This window comes from Carettochelys insculpta, chromosome 30 (assembly GCF_033958435.1).
Source record: "Carettochelys insculpta isolate YL-2023 chromosome 30, ASM3395843v1, whole genome shotgun sequence".
In the NCBI taxonomy this organism is placed as follows: Eukaryota; Metazoa; Chordata; order Testudines; family Carettochelyidae; genus Carettochelys; species Carettochelys insculpta.
In genome coordinates, this window is record NC_134166.1 from 4,646,081 (window position 1) to 4,671,035 (window position 24,955).

At 50.8% G+C, this 24,955-nt stretch overlaps 1 protein-coding gene across 1 annotated transcript in view; it reads right to left on the minus strand.

The window, feature by feature from the left end:
- Positions 1-6,188: 6,188 nt before the first annotated feature.
- Positions 6,189-24,955, minus strand: part of IQGAP3 (IQ motif containing GTPase activating protein 3) — a 41,067-nt gene continuing 22,300 nt past the window's right edge. Inside the window, exons 22-38 of the mRNA XM_074980598.1 lie at positions 23,657-23,726; positions 23,064-23,272; positions 20,714-20,866; positions 19,000-19,163; positions 17,509-17,733; positions 17,274-17,414; positions 16,163-16,247; positions 14,236-14,468; positions 12,649-12,781; positions 11,962-12,064; positions 11,284-11,395; positions 10,920-11,007; positions 9,871-10,083; positions 9,369-9,535; positions 8,333-8,434; positions 7,299-7,407; positions 6,189-6,302 (exon numbers count right to left, since the gene is read on the minus strand). Coding sequence (XP_074836699.1) covers positions 6,189-6,302; positions 7,299-7,407; positions 8,333-8,434; positions 9,369-9,535; positions 9,871-10,083; positions 10,920-11,007; positions 11,284-11,395; positions 11,962-12,064; positions 12,649-12,781; positions 14,236-14,468; positions 16,163-16,247; positions 17,274-17,414; positions 17,509-17,733; positions 19,000-19,163; positions 20,714-20,866; positions 23,064-23,272; positions 23,657-23,726 — 2,421 coding nt within the window. The remainder of the gene's footprint in view (positions 6,303-7,298; positions 7,408-8,332; positions 8,435-9,368; positions 9,536-9,870; positions 10,084-10,919; positions 11,008-11,283; positions 11,396-11,961; positions 12,065-12,648; positions 12,782-14,235; positions 14,469-16,162; positions 16,248-17,273; positions 17,415-17,508; positions 17,734-18,999; positions 19,164-20,713; positions 20,867-23,063; positions 23,273-23,656; positions 23,727-24,955) is intronic.

Sequence of the window (24,955 nt, forward strand, 5' to 3'; positions counted from 1 at the left end):
AAGGGCAGGGCTTGTTTTGCTCAGCAGCAGGAGGGGAAGAATCAAGGTGAATCATGCAAATTGGCAAGTAGAAATTATGTCCACACCAAAGTTCCCTCTACTTTTGTCCATTCATGTGCAGAATAAATTTTGTTACATGCCCCAAGGCATGACAAATCACAGAATAGCAGGACTGGAAAAGACCTTGAGAGGTGACCGAGTCCAGCCCCCACCCTCATGGCAGGAACAAGTACTGTCTAGATCACCCCTGATAGACATTTATCTAACCTGTTCTTAAATATCTCCAGAGATGGAGATTCCACAACCTCCTTGGCAATTTATTCCAGTGTTTAACCACCCTGACAGTTAGGAACTTTTTTTCTAATGTCCAACCTAAACCTTCCTTGCTGCAGTTTAAGCCCATTGCTTCTTGTTCTATCCTCAGAGGCCAAGAAGAATAAGTTTTCTCGCTCCTCCTTATGACATCCTTTTAGATAGCTGAAAACCACTATCATGTTCCCCCCTCAATCTTCTTTTTTCCAAACTCAACAAGCCCAATTCCTTCAGCCTTCCTTCATAGCTCATGTTCTCTAGACTTTTAATCATTCTTGTTGCTCTTCTCTGGACCCTCTCCAGCTTCCCCACATCTTTCTTGAAATGTGGTGTCCAGAATTGCACACAACACTCCAAGTGAGGCCTAATCAGCACAGAGTAGAAAGAGAAGTCATTCTGTCATGTCTTGCTCACAACACACCTGTTAATGCATCCCAGAATCATGTTCGCTTTTTTTGTAACAGCATCACACTATTGACTCATATTTAGCCTGTGGTCCACAACTACCCCTAGATCCCTTTCTGCCACACTCCTTCCTAGACAGTTGCCTCCCATTCTATGTGTGTGAAACTGATTGTTCCTTCCTAAGTGGAGCACTTTGCATTTGTCTTTCTTAAACTTCATCCTGTTTACCTCACACCATTTCTCCAATTTGTCCAGATCATTTTGAATTTTGACCCTATCCTCCAAAGCAGTTGCAACCCCTCCTAGCTTGGTATCATCTTTAGGAGATACCAGACTTAATAAGCACACTTTCTATGCCAATATCTAAATTGTTGATGAAGATATCGAATAGAACCTGTCCTAAAACAGACCCCTGCAGAACCCCACTTGTTATACCTTTCCAGCAGGATTGAGAACCATTAACTACTACTCTGAGTACAGTTATCCAGCCAGTTTTGCACCCACCTGATAGTAGCCCTATGTAAGTTGTGTTTGCTTAGTTTATTGATAAGAATATCATGCGAGACCGTATCAAATGCCTTACTAAAGTCTAGGTATACCACAGCCACAGCTTTTCCCTTATCCACAAGGCTCATTATCCTATCAAAGAAAGCTATCAGATTGGTTTGACATGATTTGTTCTTTAGAAATCCAGGCTGGCTGTTCCCTATCACCTTACCACCTTCCAAGTTACTTAATTACTTGTTCCATTATCTTTCCTGGCACAGAAGTTAAACTGACTGGTCTGTAGTTTCCTGAATTGTTCTTATTCCCCTTTTTATAGATGGGCACTATATTTGCCTTTTTCCAGTCTTCTGGAATCTCTCCCGTCTCCCAGGATTTTCCAGAGATGATAGAGGAGGTATCTGAGCCTTTAGCTATCAGCTCCTTGAGTATTCTAGGATGCATTTCATCAGGCCCTGGTGACTTGCAGACATCTAACTTTTCTAATTGATTTTTAACTTTTTCTTTTTTTATTTTATCTTGTAAACCTACCCCTCTCCTACTAGTATTCACTATGTTAGGCATTCCTTCTTCAGACTACTTGGTAAAGACCAAAACAAAGAAGTCATTAAGCATCTCTGCCATTCCCAAGCTTCCTAGTGTGTCTTATATAAGCAGGCCTGCTCATGGGGGTGCGTGGGGAGGAAGCAATTGTTCCTGGGGCCGGCTTTTCAAAAGGGCCTACCAACATCACAGCAGTGGTGGCTGAAACTGTGGGACTCTTAATTGCTGTGGCAATGCAGCTGTGGGGGGCAGTGCTGGGGTGGTGGGGGGCAAACACCCTATGCTCCACCCCTTCCAGGGCACAGAGCTACCCCCACCACCTCCCTTGAGGCCTGTGGCAGCTGTGGGCACTGCTGTACATACGACACTCCTGCTACTACACCCTAAACATTAACTTTTGTGTAACTCCTCCACTACACTGTTAGTTCACGTTCCCTTAGAAATAGTGTAAGATTTAATACCACCACCTCAGAGCACAGCTTTTTTTTTTTTTTTTTGGGGGGGGGGGGGGCACAAAAAACAGAAAACAAAAAACCCACTAAAGTTTAGCACTGAAAAACACCCCAAAAAAGGCTCTTGGTATAAAAAACTGCTTTGTAAAGCAAATGCCAACTCACTCTACCAGATTCCTACTCATTCAAAAAGGTTGAAGTGTTTTAACAGGTAATACTCTCTTAGGCCACTAGGTGTCCATGTCAGAGAGCAATGAAGGGTCCTGTAGCACCTTATAGACTAACAGAAAAGTTTCGAGCATGAGCTTTCGTGAGCACAGACTCACTTCATCAGATGCAGAGAGGTAGCTGAGTTAGTCTATATCTCCGAGAACAAAAAGTCCTATGGCACCTTATAGACTAACAGATATTTTGGAGCATAAGCTTTAGTGGGCAAAGACCTGCTTCATCAGATGCATGAGTGTGTGTGTGTGTGTGGGGGGGGGGGGGTTGGTTTCAGAGAGGTATTTAAAGAGCCGGGTCCCAGTAACAGGGAGGGCCAGAGCTGACAAGGTCTATTCAGTCAGTGGAAAAGGCTGTTTATCAGCAGTATGTATGAAGAGAGGAAAAAACAGGTCAGATAAGGGGGGTGCGGGGGATATGGGTCCTGTCTTATCTGACCTGTTTTTTCCTCTTTCATACATACTGCTGATAAACAGCCTTTTCCACATTGACTGAATAGACCTTGTCAGCTCTGGCCCTCCCCGTTACTGGGACCCGGCTCTTTAAATACCCCTCTGAAACCACCCCCACCCACACACTCATGCATCTGATGAAGTGGGTCTTTGCCCATGAAAGCTTATGCTCCAAAATATCCAATAGTCTATAAGGTGCCACAGGACTTCTTGTTGTTCTAGGTGTCATTGTGTCAGCCAAGGGGACCGTTTCAAAAAGAATTCATCATTGTAGCTTGAATTTGGCTAGATTTCCTGCAGCTGCTAACGCAACTGTCCTTTGTTACTATGAGTGCCAGACTCATGTAGTAGTTCTTTTGCCTTTTAAAGGCCACCTCCTTATACAGACTCTGCCAGATCCTCATCGGGTTTATGAGAGCCTAGCTTTATTGCTGAACAGTAACAGAGAGAGAGAGACGTGCTAGTCTATATACTATCAAGACAAAAAAAAGCAGTCCAGTAGCACTTTAAAGACTAACAAAATAATTTATTAGGTGATGCGCTTTCGTGGGACAGACCCACTTCTTCAGATCCATGATGGGTCTGTCCCACGAAAGCGCATCACCTAATAAATTATTTTGTTAGTCTTTAAAGTGCTACTGGACTGCTTTTTTTGTCTTGATAGCTTCATTGCTGATTTGCATCAGATAGGGCCAAACAGTATGCCCAAGCCATATGCAAAATACCAGCATCTTTACAGATGAAGAAACTGAGGCGGGGACAGAAATATACAAAGCGAGACAGTGCTGAAGAGAGTGTGAAGGTTGCAGAGCTGATCACAGCAGCAGAGCCCAGGAATATGGAACCCAGGAGTCCTGGTATTCCTGCTCTCCAGCTCTAGGCACTAGATCGCCCTCCCTTTCCAGAGCTGGGAATACAGAACCCAGGAATCTGGAACAGGGAACTGGCTAATCAAGTGCCTTCTCCCAGGAGGTGTTTAAACTAAACACACTGGCAGCCTATGGAGTGGGCAGCACTGTCAAAACATAGAACCCAGGGAGAGGACAGGTCTTAAGGGTTAAGTGCCTGTGATTTCAGAGTTTGGGGGCAGAGGCACACCAGTTTTAACACTTGGCACTATACAAGGCTTTTCATCTGCAGCTCTCAAATTGCTTTATAGAGCGGATGGTAAAGGAGCTATAGTCTGAACTTCTCTAATCCAGCACTCTCCCATCTGGCGGCATCCGTAATCCAGCATGGCTCTAGTTAGGCAGATGACCTCTTATCATGGGTGCGGCCAAGTTTCCCAGAGTCCCATCAAGTTTGTTTACAGCCACCAGCCTCAGCGTTCTGTGCTGTTATTTAGTTGAAATTTACACCTAAATTTCTTCCAAGAGCCCAGTAAGCAGTAGCAGTGTTGGTAATGCTGCTAGAAAACATTGACCTCTGGTGGTCTGCCAGGTCTGGTCCCCTAGGGTGCTGGACTAGAGAGGTTCTTAAACGGAGCGTGTGCTCTTTAATACCATAAGCAGCAATCGCCCCCCGACCTCTAAGTAACTCAAGTGCCACTTTTGATTGAAAGCTCTTGGGGTCAGGGCTGTCTGTTTTTGTACAGCTCCTTGCACCACAGAGTCCCAGGCCATGACCAGGGTGAGCAGGCATTTCCCTTCCCTTCCCCCTGCCACTTAATAGAAGCACTCACATGTAAACACCTGCATCTCGCAAGGCCCAGGGACTGGTTTGTACTTATTGGCCCCACCAATTATTCTGTCTAGAATTGATGTTAACCCTTTGCTTTTATTCCTTTCCTATCCTTCACGGATGGGGCACGATTCTTCTTCCTTGCTGGGGTAAAGGCCACCCAGAGAACATGAAGATTAAGAACAATCACACCATGCACCCTACGCTGGGGCTTCGTAACAGATGGCAATTACGGAGCTTAAGCTGGCCAGGGCCCCAAAAAGCACAGGGCTATTTTGAGCCATTTCTCCCTGCCCCCATCACGGAACATGGGAGAAACTTTAAAATGAACGTATCTGCCTTAACTATATGTCATTTTCCCTATATTGCACACTGGTTAGCTTATTGTAGGATGGCCAGAGCCCAAGCAACACACACACACACACACACACTGGTGTGTGTGTGGTGGGGTGCAGGGGCCACACAAAGCTGGTGTCTGTTTGCTTATGGGATTTTTCTTGTCCTATGAGCAGTCTAATTTGGATTGAGAAAACAGAGGTAGCTGGGTTTTTTTGCTGGAGCAGAAAAAATAATTACAATAAATTTATTGGGAAAAAAAATATCTTACCCCTCAGCGTCCTTGAAGAGCCACTGGCCAAGCGACACACGAGAACAAAACTCATCCCAGACCTCTAAAAATACGTGTTTAAAAAAGGCTTAAATACAGCTTTTAAAAAGCCACAAACTACTCACTTCCCCCTCTCCAGCTCCAGACAGAGGCATCAGGCGTTGTGACAAGGACAGTCCAAGAGCAGCTGCTCAGCTCAAGTCACTGCTGTTCCGCCTCAAGCGGGAGAGGACCCTTGGGTGGCCTGGGATTGTTTGCACATGTCAGTGCTGAGCTCTTGCCTGGTTCCCTCTGGCTGCACCCAAATCAGGGGCAAAAAGCTTCCAGCGTGGCACTTCTGGGGCTGAGAAGGGATTGCTCAGAAACCAACAACTTGATACTGAAAAGGCCTCGGCCTTGTAAAAAAAAAAAAAAAAAAAAAAAAAAAAACACACACAAAAACCAACAACAAAACCCCATTGCCTTGTTCATAAGAAACACATTAAACTCTGAGGTGCCACCCACTTCCTATCCAGCCAAAGCTGCGGTGTGGATAAGGCCACGAGCAACCAGACCTTTGGCCACTGGGTCATTTACTGCAGGGAAGCTGCAGAACAGCAGAAGGCCCCTCCCATAGCCCCCACTGCAGAAGGAAAGGCAGAAGGGAGATCTGCCCACCTACAGTTCAAGCTGACTGCAAAGACCCCTAGGGACCATTGCAACTCAAGGTCAATGCTAAAGGTTGCTCTAATGTGTGCCAGGGCATGCGTAAGCCCCTGAAAAGGGGAGGCACCAACTTCTCCCCTCCACCCCCTCTGCATGCCAGGACCTAGTTTTAACCCTGATACAGCCTGAAGTAGAAAAGCGGTAGCTTCCCAGTTCCAGGCAGGAGAGTTCACAGCAGCAACTGGGTGGCCCAAGTCTTCTCTCTCCTCGGCAAGGGACCGTGCAGAAGCCGGATTGTATCCCTGGAATCTCTTTGGCCATTTCCACCCCACCCCCCTTCCAGGACCCCTCTCCCTGTGCCCCCAGCTACTTCCTGAAGAACTTCTTGTTGAGGAGGAAGAGCAGCAAGTTGACGTTGACTTTGGCCTTGTCGAACATCTTCATGACAGCGACGCCTTCGTACTGCAACTGCAGCAGGTCCTGAGAGAGGGAGCAAGAATCCTACAGAGGGCGGGGCTTGGGTAGAGCCTACGCCAATGGGAGACTCGATCTCTTGCCTTCAGGATGCTAGATCCCACCCACAGCTCCTTCTGCAGGAGAGCAGCTGCTAAGGGGCACCTCACAGTGGGAATCTACACCCAGCTGCATGCCAGGTTCTGAGTCCTGGAGGAATGTTCAGTCTCCCCTCACCTTCCACCCCCCTCCCCTCAGGCATGGCCTGTTTTACAGATGGAGAAACTGAGGCAGGGGACAGCAACATACAAAGCGAGACATTGATGGAGAGAGTGAGGGCTGCAGAGCTGATCTGCAGCAGAACGCGGGAACATGGAACCCAGGAGTCCTGGTAGTCCTGCTCTCCAGCTCTAGCCACTAGCTCGCCCTCCCTTCCCAGAGCTGGGAATACAGAACCCAGGAATCTGGAACAGGGAGCTGGCTGATCAAGCACCTTCTCCTGGGAGGTGTTTACTCTGGTATAAACTAAAACACTGACTAAGAACCGTTATCAGCACCCTGGCCATGCTCCCCCGGGGAGGGCTGCTGGGTTTGCATCCCTGGGGATAGGGCAGCCCCAGGGGAAGGCATTTCATTCAGACTATGGAGCAGGCGGCGCTGTCAAACATAGAACCCAGGGAGAGGACAGGTCTCCTGCTTCGAGCATCAGCTCATGTTCCCTGCCTGGAGCCAAACCCTAGCGTCTGTGCCTGGCTCAGGAAGGGAGCGTAGTCTAGTGGGTAGAGCACATGGCCCAAGCCAGGACTCCTAGGTTCTATCCAGTCTCCTGCTCCCACTGTGACATTAACCTTTAGGAGTTTACATAAAGTAAACCTCTTGGCTGGCAAGAGATCAACGTCTCTGGTCCTCTCTGAACTCCAGCCACCTGTGCACTGACTTCACCTCAGCTCTCCCATGCGCCTGTAGGCTCAGCCCTGCCCTGGAGCATCCCCTCAGGTGAAGGCCACAAGACGGGCTCCCTACCTGATAGTGCAGCTGGAACTTCTCCATGTCGATCCCCAGGAATCTGGCCGTCACCTGGAACTTGCCGGCTTCCCCGCAGGGAAGGATGTCGAAAATCACATTCCGGAACCTGGGAAGCGGGGAGGGTTAAACAAGACCATGGGTTCTAATGCCATGCTGCCAGGGGAGTGTAGCCTAATGGTTAGATGAGGGTGGGTGGGACTCAGGATACTGAGGTTCTAGGCTCACCTTCAGGTCACTGATCAGCTCTGATGCCCTCATTCATAGTAATGGGATAGAAAATTCTCCTTGGGAAGCAGAGTATGTTCTAACCACCAGACTCAAGAGAGAACTGGGTGCTCTTTCCAACTGCTCAGTTTTTGGCCAGCTCAAATAATCTTCTCTCTTACACTGCCCTTGCAGAGACCCCTTCAGGCTCAGATAAGGCCAATAGCCTTATGGCAGCTGTGGGCCATCTGCGGCCCATGGGCCGCATGCTGTCCACTGGGGCTCCACGGGCAACCCATGAACCCCATTGCAGTCCCCACCCCCATGCGCCTCTCATGCACTGGGGCGCCAGAGCCCCACACTCCTCCCCTTCTTTCAGGGCCAGGATTTGTTTGATTTGAGCTCAGTCCCCATCCTTCCCTCTGTGAGCGGAAATGCCACGAACCAGCTGTTTGCAGCATTCCAGCTTGGGGTGGGGAGGGGAGCACAAGGAGAGGAAGCGAGGGTGGAGCACCAATCGGGGGGTTCATGGCTCTGAGGGGCTGGGAAGGACGAGGAGGATCAATGAAATGCCCTGTCCACAACAGGCATGTGGGGGAGAGGGGATCACAGGGGGAGCCCCAGTGGAGGAGTGAAGTGAAGGAGGGCCACTCATGCAGCCCACTCACCCTTTGCGGGTGCCTGTCACTGCTGTACGACCTCTAGGCTGAGAGGCTCAAAGGAGGAGCGAGGACACAGCCTAAGAGGGCCAGATCTTATCACATGGGCAGAGGATCAGCTGTTGGACTAGGGCAGCTTCCAACGCAGATGGCTGGTTGGTTACTCACTGGCTGACAGGCAGGTCCTCTATCTCCAGCAACACACCCTTCTCGAACAGCCGAGCCGCTGTGTAATGCACCGACTGCTGCTTCTTGCTCTTCCCGTTGAGCCTGCAAAAGACAGGGAACACGAGGGGCTGAAACCCAGCCGCTCAGCAGCCTGCCTGGGCCACACTAAATGCAGAGTGTGGCTCTACACTCAATCATCCCAGTCCCAGATTTGGACCTATGAAGCAGGTCTCCAGCAGGGCTCAAGCAGGTCACAAGTGGACTCAAACCTGGGACCTCAGTGTAGGAGCCTCTACAGGTTGAGTTAAAGCCAGCTGGCTCCCAGCCAAGGCTGCAGGAGAATCATTCATTCTCTGTGTAATTTGTCTAAGTGCCACTACATGGGACAGTGAACCAATCCTGGGTGTGTGGGTTACAGAGCCATGGCAGGGAGAGGCAGCTGGGGTGGGGAGGAACGGGGCAGCGGGGGAAGGAAGTCAGTGAGCTTGAGAGATGTGCAGAAGGGTTTCCAGATTAAAAAGGGATGCAGGGGAGAAGGTCTTGACCTAAATCATACAACACTAGAACTGGAAGGGACCTCACGGAGGTCATCAGGTCCTGTCCCCTGCCCTAATGGCAGGACCAAACACACCATGATAATTTCTGCTAGATATTTATCTAACCCGTTCTTAAATATTTCCATTGATGGAGATTCTACAACCTTCCAGGCAATTTATTCCAGGCGTTTAACCACTCAGACAGCTAGAAAATTTTTCCTAATGTCCAACCTAAACTTCCCTTGCTGCAATTTAAAGAGAGGAAGTAGGTGCTGGGTGAACCAAGAAGGCAGACTAGGAAGAAGGCTCGTGACATTAACTTAAAAAAAACAAAAACAAAAAAAAACAGATGTAATGCTACTTACATAGCCAAGAATTCCTTCCTGACCCCCAGCTCATGCCCTGAAGCATCACATTCAGTTACTCATTGGTTTCCCCTGCGTACATGTTGCTGGTCATTGCTTTGAGCTCTTTATCAGCCCATGCGTCACCCAACTTACTTGCTGCTGGCAGCCAGGTTGTCCAGACACGTCCGGATGTACTGATTGTAATAGTCAATTTGCTCCTCATAAAACACGGTCTTGTTGCTGAGGCTGTGGAGGGTCTGCTGCAGTTTTAACAGCTCCCCCTTGCGGTGCTGCCGGTAACGCCTCTGATTGCAAATATCCTGGAATGCATAGAGGAATCCAGTCAAGTCAGCAGCTGGAAGTCAACACTGAGCCAGTTTGCTGAAGTAGAGAGTGGCTCACGAATGGTTCTGTAGCTAGCCACAAGCTGAAATGCCATTTGGGTTCCTGGAGCAAGACATGACCACAGGGCTTAAAAGCACCAGACTGTTCCAGGCCATCACAGGACTGTTTTGAGTGGCAGCACTTCAAAGGGACCAGAAGCCCTGGCCACCGCTAAAGTAGGGGTGCCTACTTACCCACTTCTTTCCCTCCCGTGAGCAGTCCTGCCCCTGGGCTTCTCCTAGGTTCCCTACACCAGGGCAGGAGCCCATACCTTTGCCAGCTCGTTGATGATCTCCTGGTACTGATTAGCCAGGTGTACAACCCCCAGGCTCTCCAGGCGCCGCAGGTTCCGGATGACCTTACGCTTCTTCTCTTCTATGGAGAGGCGGGAGTTGCCGGCCAGGGAATGGTTGCGTTTCAGCCTGTCGGGAGTCTGGGCCTCGCGGAGGGCGCGTCTGTGCATCTGGTGGTGATGGAAGGCTTCCTGAGGGACGGGGAGGAAGAGACGAGACGTTTCTTCCATCAGCACGGCTCCTGCAACAGCACTCCTGACAGCCGGCTTTGAGCCGTACGGGAGAGCTTAGGAACACAACCTGCACAACCACACACACAGCCTCAAGCATCGATCTCCTCCCTGGGCAGAGGGCACTCTAGCTTCTCAGACTAGGCAGGGCACAAGGCCTTAACGGGTGCAGTTGTAATAGGCTGGCCTATGTAGGACTAACTGAGTTCAGGTGATGGGCCTCAGGGAAGGATGGACAACTCTGCCTGGGGGAGGCCCTGTAATAGGTGAGGAAGCAGCAGATGATTCCAGGCTCTATCCCAGAGCAGACTGGGAGCCCAGAAGGGACAGGAACCAAGCCCAGAGGAGCCACCCCAGCAGGGCAGAAGAATCTTTTGTTTGTGTTTATTATCCTGGAGGAAGTTAAGTTTGAACTGGTGACTTGACCAGGGGAGTAAGCTGGGGACGGCTGAAGGGACACCTTTGGAGGAAGGCATTTAAGTAGGGCGTGTCTGCAACATTCCTACACACAACAAGCGGGGTGGCCACACCTGTGACATATACTGAAAGTAAGCTCCTGTCCTTTGCAAAGATATGCTTTCAATATTATATGTTTACACATATAGGAGCCAGGAGATGGCACTGTGTGCTGTAGTGAGCCCCAGGCAAAGAGTTAGCCCTGGTAAACAGAAGCAAGGCTGGGACTCAAGCTGGGTATAAACCTGTTTGTTAAAGAAAGCCAGTACAAATGCCTCCTGTTTAAGGCTGGCTGCGATTTGCCCAGCCCCGCAATATTGCTCTGTTTTTTTCCACCCCACCTGATCCTCTGAGGCAGCTGTCCGTAAAATCTCCAAGAGGGAATCTCCTGGCTGGGACTGGATCACATCCACTAGCATCTGTTTGGTGCTGAAGCAGAAGAAAGGGAACATGAGTTGCACATTTGGGTGGCTACAGAGCAGCAGGGAGCTTTGAGCTCCAGAGGACGAGCCAGCCATAGAAGATTTCCTTACAGTGCCGGTACTAGAGCAAAACAAGGAGCCCAACCCAGCCAAGACAGGCCTTCGCCGGCTTAGCTTCTGAGTGGCAGAAAAGCTTCACTGAATTCCTCAGGCCACTGGGTCCCTTTCTGAGGAGGATGTGCCCTGGCTTTTCTGGTTCACCATGTTAGGGGGCTGCACTCACCTCAGCAGTAAGCTCTTTGTATCAGCCTCCTCGCTGCTGGCCTCCATCACATCAAACTTGTTAGTGAGAGTGAGCGAGACCTCCAGCTCACCTGGATTTGGTGCGCTCTCACCTGCCAGGCCAAAGAGGGTTGGGAATAGCAACAAGCTCACTCATTGGGGGAGAGGGTTGATCAGAGCCAGAGAGGAGAGATCTGGGTTTTACATGGTGCCCTGTCACCAGGGTGAACGGCTGCATGGGGGGTAGGTTGCTTAGAGTCCCTCTGGGCTTCTGCTTGCAAAGCAGAGGCTGTGATCAATAACAAGTGGTGCCAGGGGCCATTAAAAGAAACAAGAGGAAATTTTTCATCACACAATGCACTATCAACCTGCAGGACTCCTCGCCACAGGATGTTGTGAAGGCCAAGACTGTAACAGCGCTCAAAACAAGAACTAAATATGTTCACAGACGACAGGTCCATCAGTGGCTAATAGCCAAGCTGGGCAGGGATGGTGTCCCTAGCCTCGGTTTCTCAGAAGCTGGGAATGGGCGACAGGTTACTTGCCCCAGGTGAATGGAATTTTTCAAGACTACGATCAGAGGTGATAACAAGCAACCCGTGTTCCCTCAAAGGAGAGAAAGCCCTGGAGGAGAGGGCAGGGGTATTTTCTTAGAACTTACACGGGAGGTTCTACGGACCTGTTAGAGCCTGGACTGTAGGCAGTTCATCCAGGTCTTCCAGAAGTTCATGCAGGGGGTCCTTGCGGTCAGGTGCAATGGAGTCCTGGTGCTCAAGTAACAGCTGCATGGCCAGAGGGAGAATGGGAGCAAGGGAGAGGAAAAAAAAGGAATGACATTAAAAACCGTCTTCCAGATGACTAGTGCGCGCCACCATTCTATAAAGCAATGGTACAGTATGGCCGTGTCTGGCACACTTTGTGTGCCCTGGTCGCCCCCTGACCCGCAGGCAGCAGGAGCAGAGCCAACACACCCCCAGGGATAGTGGGGGAAGGGTTTGTTTTCTGACCCAACCAGTGTTCCCTGTAAGCTGAGCGCTTGGGCGTGCCCAGGAGAGATTCAGGTGCCGCCCAGTTGATTAGCAGAGCGTCCACAGCCAGCAGCCTGTCTATTGGTGGGACTCATCCACACACAACAAAATTTATTCCACACCTAGGTGGAAAAAAAAGATTACAGGGAAGACTGACCCTAACCCCAGTACTTGCAGTAGGAACTGGCTTGGGTTGGGTTGCTGGGCTCCACCTCAGTCTGTTGATCCAAGGGTCCAAGATCGGAGCCCTTGATGGGGATGGGCATCAACACAAGCCCTGCTCCCCCTCCCAGCTGCCAGGTAGGCACATGAGCCCTTTCTGGACAAGGGCCCCGCACCTTGTGGGTGTTAATGAGCTCTGCCGCCGTGATGTAGATGACCGGTTTGGCCACAGCCACCATCTCCGAGTACTCGTCCACATTAAACCTTTCTTCCGGCTCAGGGACGCAGCAGGCAGTGCAGATGAATTTCCTAAGGAGCAATGTGGGGGATAACATCCCTTCCGTGACTACTGAATCCAGTCCAGGGTGGCCTGCATGCCAACTCCGGCCACAGCAACTACGTGATCCAGCCCAGGACTCCCAGTGAGCCGGGAGATGGGTGGGGAGGGAGGGAGGCCGTCTATTGCCAGCCTCCAAACCCTGTTATTGCTGCCCCCTGCTCCCCTCCATCACACCCCATTTCTTAGGAAGCAGCTTCAGGGATCCCGGGGGGGCGGGGAGGGGCAGGGGTGTTGCTGCAGGACGGTCATGCTCTCCACCCCCGTCCCATGGCAACAGAACATGTGCCAGCCCCGGTGGAGACCCCAAAGCCCCATATCCTGGGGTACAGGACACCATGGGAAGGAGAGGGCGGGGCTTGGGGGCTGGTAATTGACCCCCCCCCACACACCCACTTTCCCCCTCAGAGTCTTGGGCTGGACTGCACAGTCACTTAGGCTGGGAATAGCCCACAGACTGGAAGTTTGAGACCCCTAATATTAGGCATGTGGGACACAGGCTAGAGAGTTACGGAGGGAGAGAAAGAGAACCACAGCACCTATATCCAGCAGCTTCAATTAAGAGGATTCTCTCCATCCATCATCACGCCCCCCGCCCCCAGTCTGGTCCCCTCTCTTCTGAGATCATTCCACAGGCACTTGATTTAACAGGTCTAGTTAAGACCTGCCAAATTGATTGCAGATCCCTCCCCTGCCCATCCTGTTACTCTTCTTGCCAGGGTAGAGTAGAGGAAGTAAACGGGAGAATTTCTCATGTCGAACCCTCTTGTCCCTCATGGTAACTTGACTTAAGGTATAATAGACTCCAGCTATGTTATTCTCATAGCAGGCGTTGCGTAGATTAAGTCAGCTTTCTGTTGTGGTGTAGATATAGCCAGAAAGAAAAAAAACTCACTCCTCTAACAGACACAGATTTACTAGTTATTATTGAGAAGTTGTATTCTCATAATACCTTGGAGCCTAAGCCATGGATCATGACTCCACAGTGCTAGGTGCTGTACAAAATAAAACAAAGGAACAGTCCTGGACAGTTCTTAAGTGTAGATTCTCTTTTCCACCCAGACTCTTAACTATAAAAGCAGATGTCCTCAAAACTCAATTAAGCTTTGCTGCAAAGGGGGTGGTTTAAACAACAGAACTAGGAAAAGGCAGCCTGACCTTGTTGTCGAGACTTTAGTCCAGAATTTAAGAGGCCCAGATTCTGGTCACAGCGCTGCTGTAGACTCCCTGCCAGAGACTCAGCAAGATGTAGAGTCTCTTTGAGCCTCAGTTTCTCTATTTGTGAAGAAGGGAGGACCACCACTTCAGGTCTATTTGTTTTGTTTCAGTTAAACTCTTTGGGGGGCTAGGAGCTGTCTAACTACATGTATGTACAGCTCCTAGTGCAACAGAACTTCGGCTACTACCGCCACTGCATGGTGCCAACCTGAACTTTGAGTGGGTTTCTTCCAGGTACTGGTTCAACACCCGTAGATGCCCATTCTCCCCTTCGAACATCTTATTGGCAGCCGCATGCTGCAGGATCTTGGCTATGGAGCCCAGGTTGCGCCGGTGCTCAGGATGCAGAGCCACTCTGGCAGAGATATCGACTACATCAAAGCCATCCGGAGCCACCACGGCCGGGTTCATGAAGCGGTAATAAAGCAGGTTCCCGACAATCTAGGGCACAGGGAGGAGCAGAGAACAAGAAATATTCCTACACCTACTCTCTATTTCTTATGTAGCCCTAGAAACAGAGGTGGAAGAAGGACCCAAAAAGTTACTTGAGTAGAAGTGCGGCTACCGTGGGGTGGGGCGAGGTGCGTATGCACTTAAGTACAAGTCACCAGTGTCCCTCTGGAAACTATTTCAGTAAAAATACACATGGGCATACACACATCTTTATTGTACTCAAGTAGCCAGAAGTGAAAGCCGCTGCACTTTTACTCCAATAACTTTTTAGATATGTTTCCCACCTCTGTCTAGAAGTATCTAGATGTTGTCTAAATATTTGTTCCAGGCTATAAACACAGCGATAGTTTACTATAAAACTATGCAGTACAGGGCCTATGATACAGTTTAGAAGCACCGTTTCCATCCCATAGGGGTCAGCAGTGCATGTACACTAGCCAGCTCATTACACTGGCTTATCCCTCTTACACAGATGGGGAAACAGAAGCAGAGATCATAAGAACAGTCATACTGGGTCAGACCAAAGTTCCATCCAGCCCAGTAGCCTGTCTGCCGACAGTGGCCAATGCCAGGTGGCCAGGAAGGGGGCGACTGAAGACAATGATCAAGTGACTTGTCTCCTGCCACCCATCTCCAGCCTCTGACAATCAGAGGCCAGGGACACCATTCCTACCCTTGGCTAATAGCCTTTTATGGACCTAACCTCCATGAATTTACCTAGCTCTTCTTTGACCTCTCTTATAATCCTAGCCTTCACAGCCTCCTCTGGCAAGGAGTTCCACAGGGTGACTGTGTGCTGTGTGGAAAAGAACTTTCTTTTATTAGTTTTAAACCTGCTACCCATTAATTTCATTTGGTGTCCTCTAGTTCTTCTGTTATGGGAACAAGTACATAACTTTTCTTTATTCACCCTCTCCACACCGCTCATAATTTTATACACCTCTATCATATTCCGCCCCCCAGTCTCCTCTTTTCTAAACTGAAAAGTCCCAGTCTCTAACTTCTCCTCATATGAGACCTGTTTCAAACCCCTAATCATTTTCGTTGCTCTTCTCTGAGCCTTTTCTAACACCAAAGTATCTTTTTTGAGGTTAGGAGACCACATCTGTATGCAGTATTCAAGATGTGGGCGTACCATAGTTTTATAAAGGGGCAGCAAAATATTCTGTGTCTTATTTCCCTTTTTTAATAATTCCTAACATCCCATTGCTTTTTTGACTGCTGCTGTGTAGATGTTTTCACAGAACTATCCATGATAACCCCCAAATCTCTTTTCTGATTAGTTGTAGCTAAGTTAGCCCCCATCATATTGTATGTATACTTGGGGTTATTTTTTCCCCATGTGTGTTACTTTACACTTATCCACGTTAAATTTCATTTGCCATTTTGTTGCCCAATCACTGAGTTTGGTGACATGTTTTTGAAGTTCTTCACAGTCTGCTTTCATCTTCGCTATTTTGAACAGTTTAGTATCAAGGCATGCGACGTGCCCAAGGCAACTGGTTAGAACTGCAACCAGAATCCAGATTCCTGGGATTGCACCAGTAGGCCATACTGCTTCTCTGATGGCTGCGAGGGAGAGCAGGATGGCTATCCAAAGCCTCTCCAGCCTTGGCTTTTCACAGCCAATTGCCAAGACCTTGCTGCTGTCCTGTGCTCAGCTATCCACCTCCTCTACCCACCTTGCAGATTTCTTCTTCGCTGGCGTCTGGGAATTTCTCGGCCAGGGATGTCTTTAGGATTTTGGCCACATAGCGCATCCCGTAGCTAGGAGAAATCAGAGGAGAGGTCAATCACCTGGGCTGAGGTCAGCCTTCTGGCTTACACTCACATCCGCTAAGACCAGAGTGGGCTAGCGATCACCTCGCCAGATCTCCTACAGAGCCTCTTCCAATTGTTCCTGAATCCGGGCCGTGACCTATGAGTTACAGCAGAGCTATGGGAAAGGCATCTGATGGTGAAGCAGCTGAGGGAATCCACCACCTCCCTGGGCAAGTTGGTCTAATGGCAAACTACTCTCCCATTAGAAATCTGTTCCTTTTTTCTTGTAAGCCCGTCAGTGTCTTTGCTCTGTGCTCATACAGCACCGAGCGCTGTTGGGTCCTGGGTTGTGATGGGGGCTCCCATGCACCAGCACAGACAGGGACGTGGAACAAGTCATGTCTCCACAGCCAACAAGGCACCAGCCAGCTTGACCCTCTGCTGAACAGCAGTGCAAGCTCTTGGAGGGACACCTTCCCAGCCTTCAACATATGGGAGGTGCAGAATATTAACCAAACACTTTACCCCCACGTTATGAATTGGGGAAACTGAGGCATGACTTGCTTGAGGTCAGGGAGGAGGCCTAGCTCTCAATTCCTGGTCCTGTATTTTAACAATTAGGTCCCACTTCCTCACCGGAGGAAACCCACCCCCTGCCATTCCCAGGCTCGGAACTGCAGAACAGGTTCACGCCCACGAAAAGGCAAGCGAGTCAGAACAGCCACCGTGCCACAAGCTGTGCTAGTTGCGTTCTTCCTTGAAAGCACCTCTGGCATTAAATCCAAACTAGCCCGGAAGTCCTGCCTGGACCCTTCCTGCTGGAGGCCTGAGCACCCCAGAGAGGAAGGGCAGAGCTGTCACTCTGCTTTACACATAGGGAAACTGAGGCACAGCAGTGACAGGACTTGCTCCAGCTTGTACAGCAAGTCAAGGGGATGGATATAAAAGGAGGTCTTCTTGCTCCCTACCCAGTCCCCTCTCCCCTAGGCCATGCTGCCTCGGAGAGTAACAGGCCAGCCCCAAGCTACCTACGGAATTTTGTCCACAGAAGAGGTGATGGCACAGAGGAACTTGTCCGTCACCACCAAGAGGTTGCGGATGGAGATGTCCAGCCGCTGCTGAACCTCAGGGTGGCTCAGGGCCTGATCCGGGCTAACTTCATATGGGAGCTTGCTGCAGACATAAAGACAGACAACTTTCAGCATCAGCAAAAGGGAAAAAAGTCAGGCAGCCTCTGCGGCGAGGCTGGGCGCGGGCCGGGTCTGACCTTTTCTGTCCGCTCTGGGACTCCAGCTGATTGATCCAAGCCTTGTAGATGTCCACGGGGTTGGTGCGGATGCTGAGGGTTTTGTCCTGCAGGATTTCCTGCACAGGCTCGCCCAGGATCTGGCGCAAGGCGTTCTGCCCACGGGCATTCCGGTAAAAGCTCACCACCAGCCTGATCACCGTGGGGTTCCCAGTTAGGATATCACGGGGCTGGTCAACTTTGGACCTGGACGGGGGCAGGGGTGCGTTAGAAAGGAAGAAATTCTGACCTGGGCCCGACGATGCAGGCTGGTTGGGTTTGCAGTTAGTGAACATAGAGCCATGCTTGACAAACACTGCAGTTGCTGTCCCCTGGGGATCTGTCAAGCCTGCCTTCTAGTACCACCGCCTACCTCCTCATGTATAGGCTAGTCCCAGAGCTGTCCTGTCCTTAGGATGGTTCAGGGCAGCGCCTCAGACCCTGCACTTTGGGGGACCCCTGGAGCAATCCCTGGCAACCTGGCACAGGGTGGCAGCAACCGTCAGGCTCACCTGATAATCCCCAGCTGTCGTTGTTTAGGGGAGGGACCTTTGGCTAGGGGGCGTAGCACAGCAGGGCCAGAGCTTGAAGAAGTGGTGGAGCCTGTGGCAGAGAGGTGCCCCAAGCCCTGCACCCTGAGGGACTACCCTGACTAGTCCAAGGGGCTGCTGCTGGCCTGGCATCTCCTACAGGCAGAATCTCCAGGCCCCTCCTAGACGTGGGGCAGGCTGGGAGGGGGGTCAGATACTAAGGGCCTGGGTGCACTGTAACCAGAGCTGCTACTGCAGCACACCTAGACACAGCTAACTGGAGCAGCAAGAGCAGCGAAACAGCAGCAGCAGCGAATAGCTATGCAAGCACACCCTGAGCTCTCAGGACGGCTCCTACAGCTGTGCTGCTGCAGCTTCGTCCCTGTTGATGGCCAAGGGGTATAATTGCAGCGCCAGTAGCCTGAGTTGGCTTTTAATTGCCCACCCAGCTGCAGTCAAGCCATCCCTTAAGGGGAGGGTCTCCACAAGCTGTCAATAGGGGTGTGTGTCCACGCAGCAAACTTATTTCGGAATAAGAGCCGCTCTTCCAAAATAACTTGGCCAGCATCTCTACGCCGCAGCCGCCATTTCGAAATAACTTCAGCTAGCAGACAGCCGATATCGAATTCAGTAAACCTCATTCCACGAGGAACAACGCCTCTTCCAAAGCAGACAGAATGGAATGGAGCTGCATAGATAGGGAATTGGGACTGTTTCCCAAAACTATTCTGGAATAGTTTATTCTGAAATAATTCTATAGATATAGTACTAGGTATTAAAGCCCCTGGAAGCAGGGGCTCTAATCCAAACTAGGCATCCAGCTGAGACTGTTTCATTGGACTGCAGGGAAGAAGTGACATACGAATCCTTCAGACAGCCCTGGGATCAGTGCCGGTCCAGCCTCGGCTTCCCTGGGTTGATGGTATGTGTTTGTAGCTCTTACCTGATCTCCTCCCGCAGGGCGGTCTTGAAGAGCTGAAGCAGCAGGTAGGCCTCTCTGGGGTTGGAGGCATAATTGTAGAGTGTGAAAACCACTGATTCCAGGAACTTAGTAGATTTGTTCTGGGGCATCTGGAAAATCAGCTTAGCCAGATACACAGGATGGGTCTGTGGGCAAAGGAGGCGTGTTAAAGAGGAGCACTATTGTGGGGCTTGTAAAGGCAGCGGGGGCTGGTGAGTACAGCCCTGGACAGGGAGTCAGGAGAGCTGGGATCTATTCACTGCTCTGCCACTGATCTATGAGTGACCTTGGGCAAGTCACTCCCTTCTCTATACTCTGCCATCTTTGTCTTGCTTGGTTAGATCAAGGATTCCCAACCTTTTCAGTAACACACCACACTTCAACAAAACAACTGCGTAGCACACCCACTTTTTTTTCAGCTAATTGATTGCTCAGATGCCTCCCTGCCAGCCCTCTGGAGCTGGGATATGGCATTTAAACCACATCCTAACTCCCAGCAGACTCCTGCCTTCCTTCTCTCCTAGCTACAGTGGGGGTGGGCATCCCACGAGCTATTGGGGCCAGAAAGAAGCTTTTCAGCTGCCTCCTGGCATGAATGGGCTCCTGCAGGACCGGCATTTCCCCTTGCAGCAGCTCTGCAAAGACCCACCACGGGGGCTGTGGGGAGAGAACTTTGGGGTTGCCAATTCCCCACCTCCCCCTGGGTGACTCTGCAGAGCCACTGGGAGTGGAAATTGACAAGCCCTGCACCAGCTAGGATCAGGACTCATTGCACACCAGTTGAAAACCACGGGGTTAGAGGAAGCTCTTTGGGACAGGGACTTGCTGTGTTCACATGTGGGCCTAGCACAACAGGGCCATGGTCAGTTATGACCATGAGGTGCTATGGTAATAAATTCAACACTGCTCACAAGGAGTGGCTCTCAGCTCCCTGGGGAGCCAGCACACAACTCTGTGCCTGGCTGGGGCAGGTGACAAAGCACTATGTGGTAGCAGCTCGGAGGCGGTACTTCCTTTGAAGGAGGGAGCCAGTCCAGGGGAGGCATTAGCAGCAACCAACGCCACAGAATCAGCTTCAGGAAGGGCCCAGGATTGAACCTGGACCTGTGGGTAACCCCGGGACCTGAAGACAGGGCTGTGCTCAGACTCGGGGCTTACATGCAGTCCTTTCAGGGAGCCGAGGAAACCGAGGCAGGGGGCATGTGACCAGAGGGGTGGGTTGCAGGGCCAGTCTTACAAGCTATGGGGCACTATGGTGAGCAGAGAAGACTCATTTGCAGGCACAACTTCTGCAGGCAGCCTGCAGCTTCTCTCCTCTACCCTGCCCACCCCAGTTTGGTGCGTCCCTGCCCCTACCCCCATGCAGCTTTTGCCAGGGGCTTCCCTGGGGCTGGAGCAGAGCTGCAGAGGTTGGTGGCACCTCTCTGGCACAGAGAGCCTTCACTAACTGGCTGCTGGCCAAGAGGAGCACGTGGGAGAGAGGACAAGCAGAAGCCCTGCAGTGGACAGGTGAGAGGGGCTGGAGGGGAGCCAGAGATGGTCAGGGCTATCCTCAAGCATAAAACACACACAGCTGTGCAGCGGTACCCAGGTATTCCACCCGTGCCCAAGGACAGCCCTGGGGGGATATGGGGGGGGGTTGCAGCCTCTTACCCCCTACAACCAATGGCCTCCCACACAGCAGCCGCCAGCACACCTGCAGCAGGTAGAAGAGATGTTGGTAGGCCTCCAGCTTCTGGCGCTTCTCCTTGCTGAGCGACTTGATCCCCTTCTGCGTGTCGAGGGCCATCAGGTTCGACAGTTGCTCCTTGTTTTTCTTCGTCAGCTTCTTGCAGTGGGAAACCACCTCCTGTCGTGGGGCAGGCGGGAGGGCCAGGGTGCAGTCAGCAGGAGTGCCTGGATGATTTAGGCACTCCTGACCCAAATGAAGTAGCTGGGACTGAGTGACTTGGGAGCACACATCTCATTGGAGGTGTGATGAAAATGGGGTTCCTAAATCCTCTAGGAAAATTCCTCATCTTTGGGCCTTGGGATTCACAGAGCTTTGCCAGGTATGCAGCCAGGGGAAGTTTATCCTCCCATAAAACCACTCCCCACCAGCACCACATGCACAGCTAAATCCATCTAGCTCCACTGGCCGTTGGGAGGCTCCCTGTCCCCCGCATCATCCTTCTTTACATCAGCTACGTGGGGCTGAGCTCAATGGGAGGCTGCGTGACTCAGGGCATCGCACTGGTCCAGGAGTCAGGACACCTGTGAGCTGTGCACTTGGGGAGCTGCCCAGGAGAGATTCAGGTGCCGCCCAGCTGATTAGCAGAGCGCCCTCAGCCAGCAGCCTGTGTTTTTATTGGTGGTGCACATCCACACATGCCTCAGTGCACATAAAATTTATTCTGCCCATGGATGGAAAAATTTAGAAGGAACATTGCTTGGGTCTTTTCCCAGCTCTGCCACTGACTTGCTGCATGACTTTGGGCAAGTGACTGCTCACCATGACTCAGTTTCCCTACTTGTAAAAACAGTGATGGCGATGACTTCTGGTCTAGACATGTGGATGAAAAGCAGCACAAAATAAAAATAGATACATGTCTTTTATGAGTCAACCTGATGCACCAGGGACCTGCTCTGAAGCCCCCTGAAATCAGGGGCAAGATTCCTGCTAACTTCTGTGGCTTCTGGATTAAGCCCTGCAACGTATGTACCAATAACGTGAACAAAGTTCACTGCATTACGTCTTAGGTACCACTGCAGGGCTGGGGTTGTATGACATTTCAATAGGCAGGCCCACCGGCAGGGGATGACGAAGCAGTTGCCTCCGTTCCCAATATTTCAAAGGCAGCTGGAGCTCTGGCCACCACAGCTGCTGCTTTGGCTCTGGGGCCTTTTCAACTGCCTCAGCAGTGCTGCTCCCGCTGCGAGGGAGCTGGGGATAGAGGCAGCACCGTGGTCCCAGCAGCGCTCCCTTGGCCCTGCCCCTTCCACTCATGGCTCTGCCTCTTCCGGGGTGCAGAGCTGGGATCCCCTCCCACCTTGCCATGGGGCCCACGGCAACTGCTGCTGCTGCTGTCCTTGTGGGAGGGGAACCACAGCCCTGCAGGAGCTACGGGGAGGGTGTGACCAGGCAAAGTCCCGCAGGTTCTAAGAGCTCCCGAGAGTTGCCGCCCACTGGAGGAGAACCAAAGAAAACTCCAGGGCTTAAGCACACTTGGGAGCTGCTTTTGGCTCCAGCCAACGGATGGGACCGTCTGTCCTGGGTGAGGGGACCCCAAGTGCTTTGCAGGAAGAGCAGGAAAGCCTTAGTTTATTTGCAGGGGGCTGGGCTCGTTCTTGGGCAACTGCACTTGTGACCACAGAAAGATTCTGGGTGGGGATCCAAGGACTGACCACCAGAGAGAGCCCTGGCTGGAGCTGGGACAATCGTTGGTCAGCTTATCTGCATGCCTGTCAGTTTCAGTCTGGTTTTGAGTCAAGCTTCCACCTGAAGAATCCATGTACTGGCTTAGAAAGGGCAAGGTGATCGCTTACACCTCTGGGTAAATGGGCCAGTTAGAGAGGGAAAAGCAAAGCAGGCCTGCTTATGTCTTCTGACTGCCTGGGCTACTCAGCTCCCAGCCTAATCCAGGAGTTGTGCTGCCTCAGGAGGGAGAAAGACCCAGACCTCTGCTCAAGAGTGGACGGCTGGGGAGCCAGGTGCCCTTGGTAGATCCTTGAGGGGGAATATAGATGCAGTTGCCCTGAGCTGAGGAAGAACCCTAAGGGCCCAACTCATCTCTGGCATAAGCAGGTGTGGTGCTTTGCGTGCACCAGACCTGGATTTGAGCCTCGCATTGTTGGAGGAGGATTTCCAAAGCCACAAGTGAACACATTAAAAAGGAGCCTAGGGGACTTAGGAATCCCAAACTTCATCCATTCCAGGGGCACAATGCCAGAATCAGGATAGTGTAAGCAGACCAGAGCCTGGACCCTGAACAGGAAGGGCAGATGAATGGGAGGAAGCCCTGAGACAGCTAAAACTACCTGCTGCTGCCACAGCTCTGACCCCTGACCTGCAGCGTGATCCTGTTCTTCACCAGAAGCCCAATCTTGATGTCCATCAGGTTGAGGTCACTCTCCAGCTGCTGGTTGGAGCGGATCCTCTTCACCACCTCCTCCCGCAGCTTCAGCAGCTCTGACTCCTCCCAGAAGTCGTGCTGGCTCTGCTCCAGCAGGTGGGCGAAGCGGCGAACAATGCTCAGTGGCGGGTCCTTGGCATGGACTGGCGGAGGACACAGGGAAACCTCCATTGAATAGGGCTAAAGGCTATTGAGGGTTTGGTTTTCATTCATGTTCAGGGCTTTAAGAAGTGGGAGGAAGCAGGCCCTGAGCATCCCTGTTGCCCTAGGGCCTCCCCAGCTGGCATGGAGCTAGACATCCCCTAAGGAACAGCAGCCTAAGCTGCTAGAGCAGCCTCAGGGCTGCTCTACCTTACACCAAGGAGTTGGCACGGTCTGTGTACAGCTCAAGATTACAGAGAGCTGCAAAGAAGGCCTCAGTCCATGCCCCAAGTGTAGGAATGGTAATGAGAAGACAACATCCCTGCAATTAATTAATGCCACAACTGTATTAAAAAAAAATCCACACCAGGCAGAGAAGCACTTACCCAACATCCTGTAATCCCCACGGGCCTTGTTAGCTCTCACAAAAGCCTGGATTTTAATTACAGCATTAATCTGCCAAGACAAACAAAGGGGAAAGAGGGAAGTTTGCTACAGAGTCTCTACAGCCCGCAGCAAGTGTGAAGATAGAAGGTGGTTGGGGGAGGAGGGGAAATACATCAGCCATGCAACTAGTGAGCCAGTTAGCTGGCATGTCAGGCAGCCCATCCACTGGGATCCTGTTAAGAGAGTGAACTCCTGGCCAGAGGAATTGGTCCGAACATGGGACAGGGAGTCAGTCCTGTTGGGTTTTAATCCTGGATGTGGTGCTGCATGCCTTTGGGCAAGCCATTTACCCTCCTTGCCTCAGTTTCTCCTCTAGCTGTAAAATGGGTTTACCCTCTTCTGGCTCACAGGTGTTTTGTGTGGGTTTATATGTTTGCAAAGTGCTTTGGGTAAAACTTCGAAAAGCAACTAAAGCAACAGGACTTAGGAGCGGTCACTTAGAGCAGTGTTTCTCCACTGGGGGGGTATGTGTTCCCTTGGGATACACCAAGATCTTCCAGGGGAACATCAACTCATCCAGATATGTGCCTAGTTTTACAAACAGGCTACAGAAAAAACATTTGTGAAGTCAATACAACCTAAAAGTTCATTCAGACAATGACTTGTTTCTCCTGTTTCATATGACTTATGCTGAAATATAAATACAATATTTCTACTGCAGTTCATTGATTTGATAATAAGATGGCAGAAAAAAAAAAACAAAACAGCAAATTTTCAGTAGTCTGCTGGGATAGTTTTGCATGTTTTCTTAGTCACCGGTTTTTAAGTGAGGTGTAACTTGGTTGTACTCAAAACAAATCTGACTCCTGCAAAGGGTACGGTCATCTGGAAAGGTTGAATGGTGCTTGTTTCAACAACACCTTTCATTGCTTAAGGACCATATTTCTCAACTGGTGGTACATGTACCCTTAGGGGTACACAAGAGAAGTTTGGGGGTACTATTTTTTTCCTTTTAAAAGCAGGTACTTTATAAGAAAAAAGAGGGGGAAAAAAAAAAAAAAAAAAAACGGTTGAGAAACACTGACTAAGACAGACACTTTTGAAAAATTTTACCCTGGGTCTTACCAGCTGTTTTCTTCAGAAGTGCCACATTTGGCAACAGACTGAATGAACTCAATGCTTAACTTTCATTGCTCATGGGCAACAAGCCTCCTTACTCCAGGCCCCTTTACCCCAAACTTTCAAAAGCTATTTGTGATCTTGCATGTGACAACACTTGAGATGTCTTAAAGGGGGCT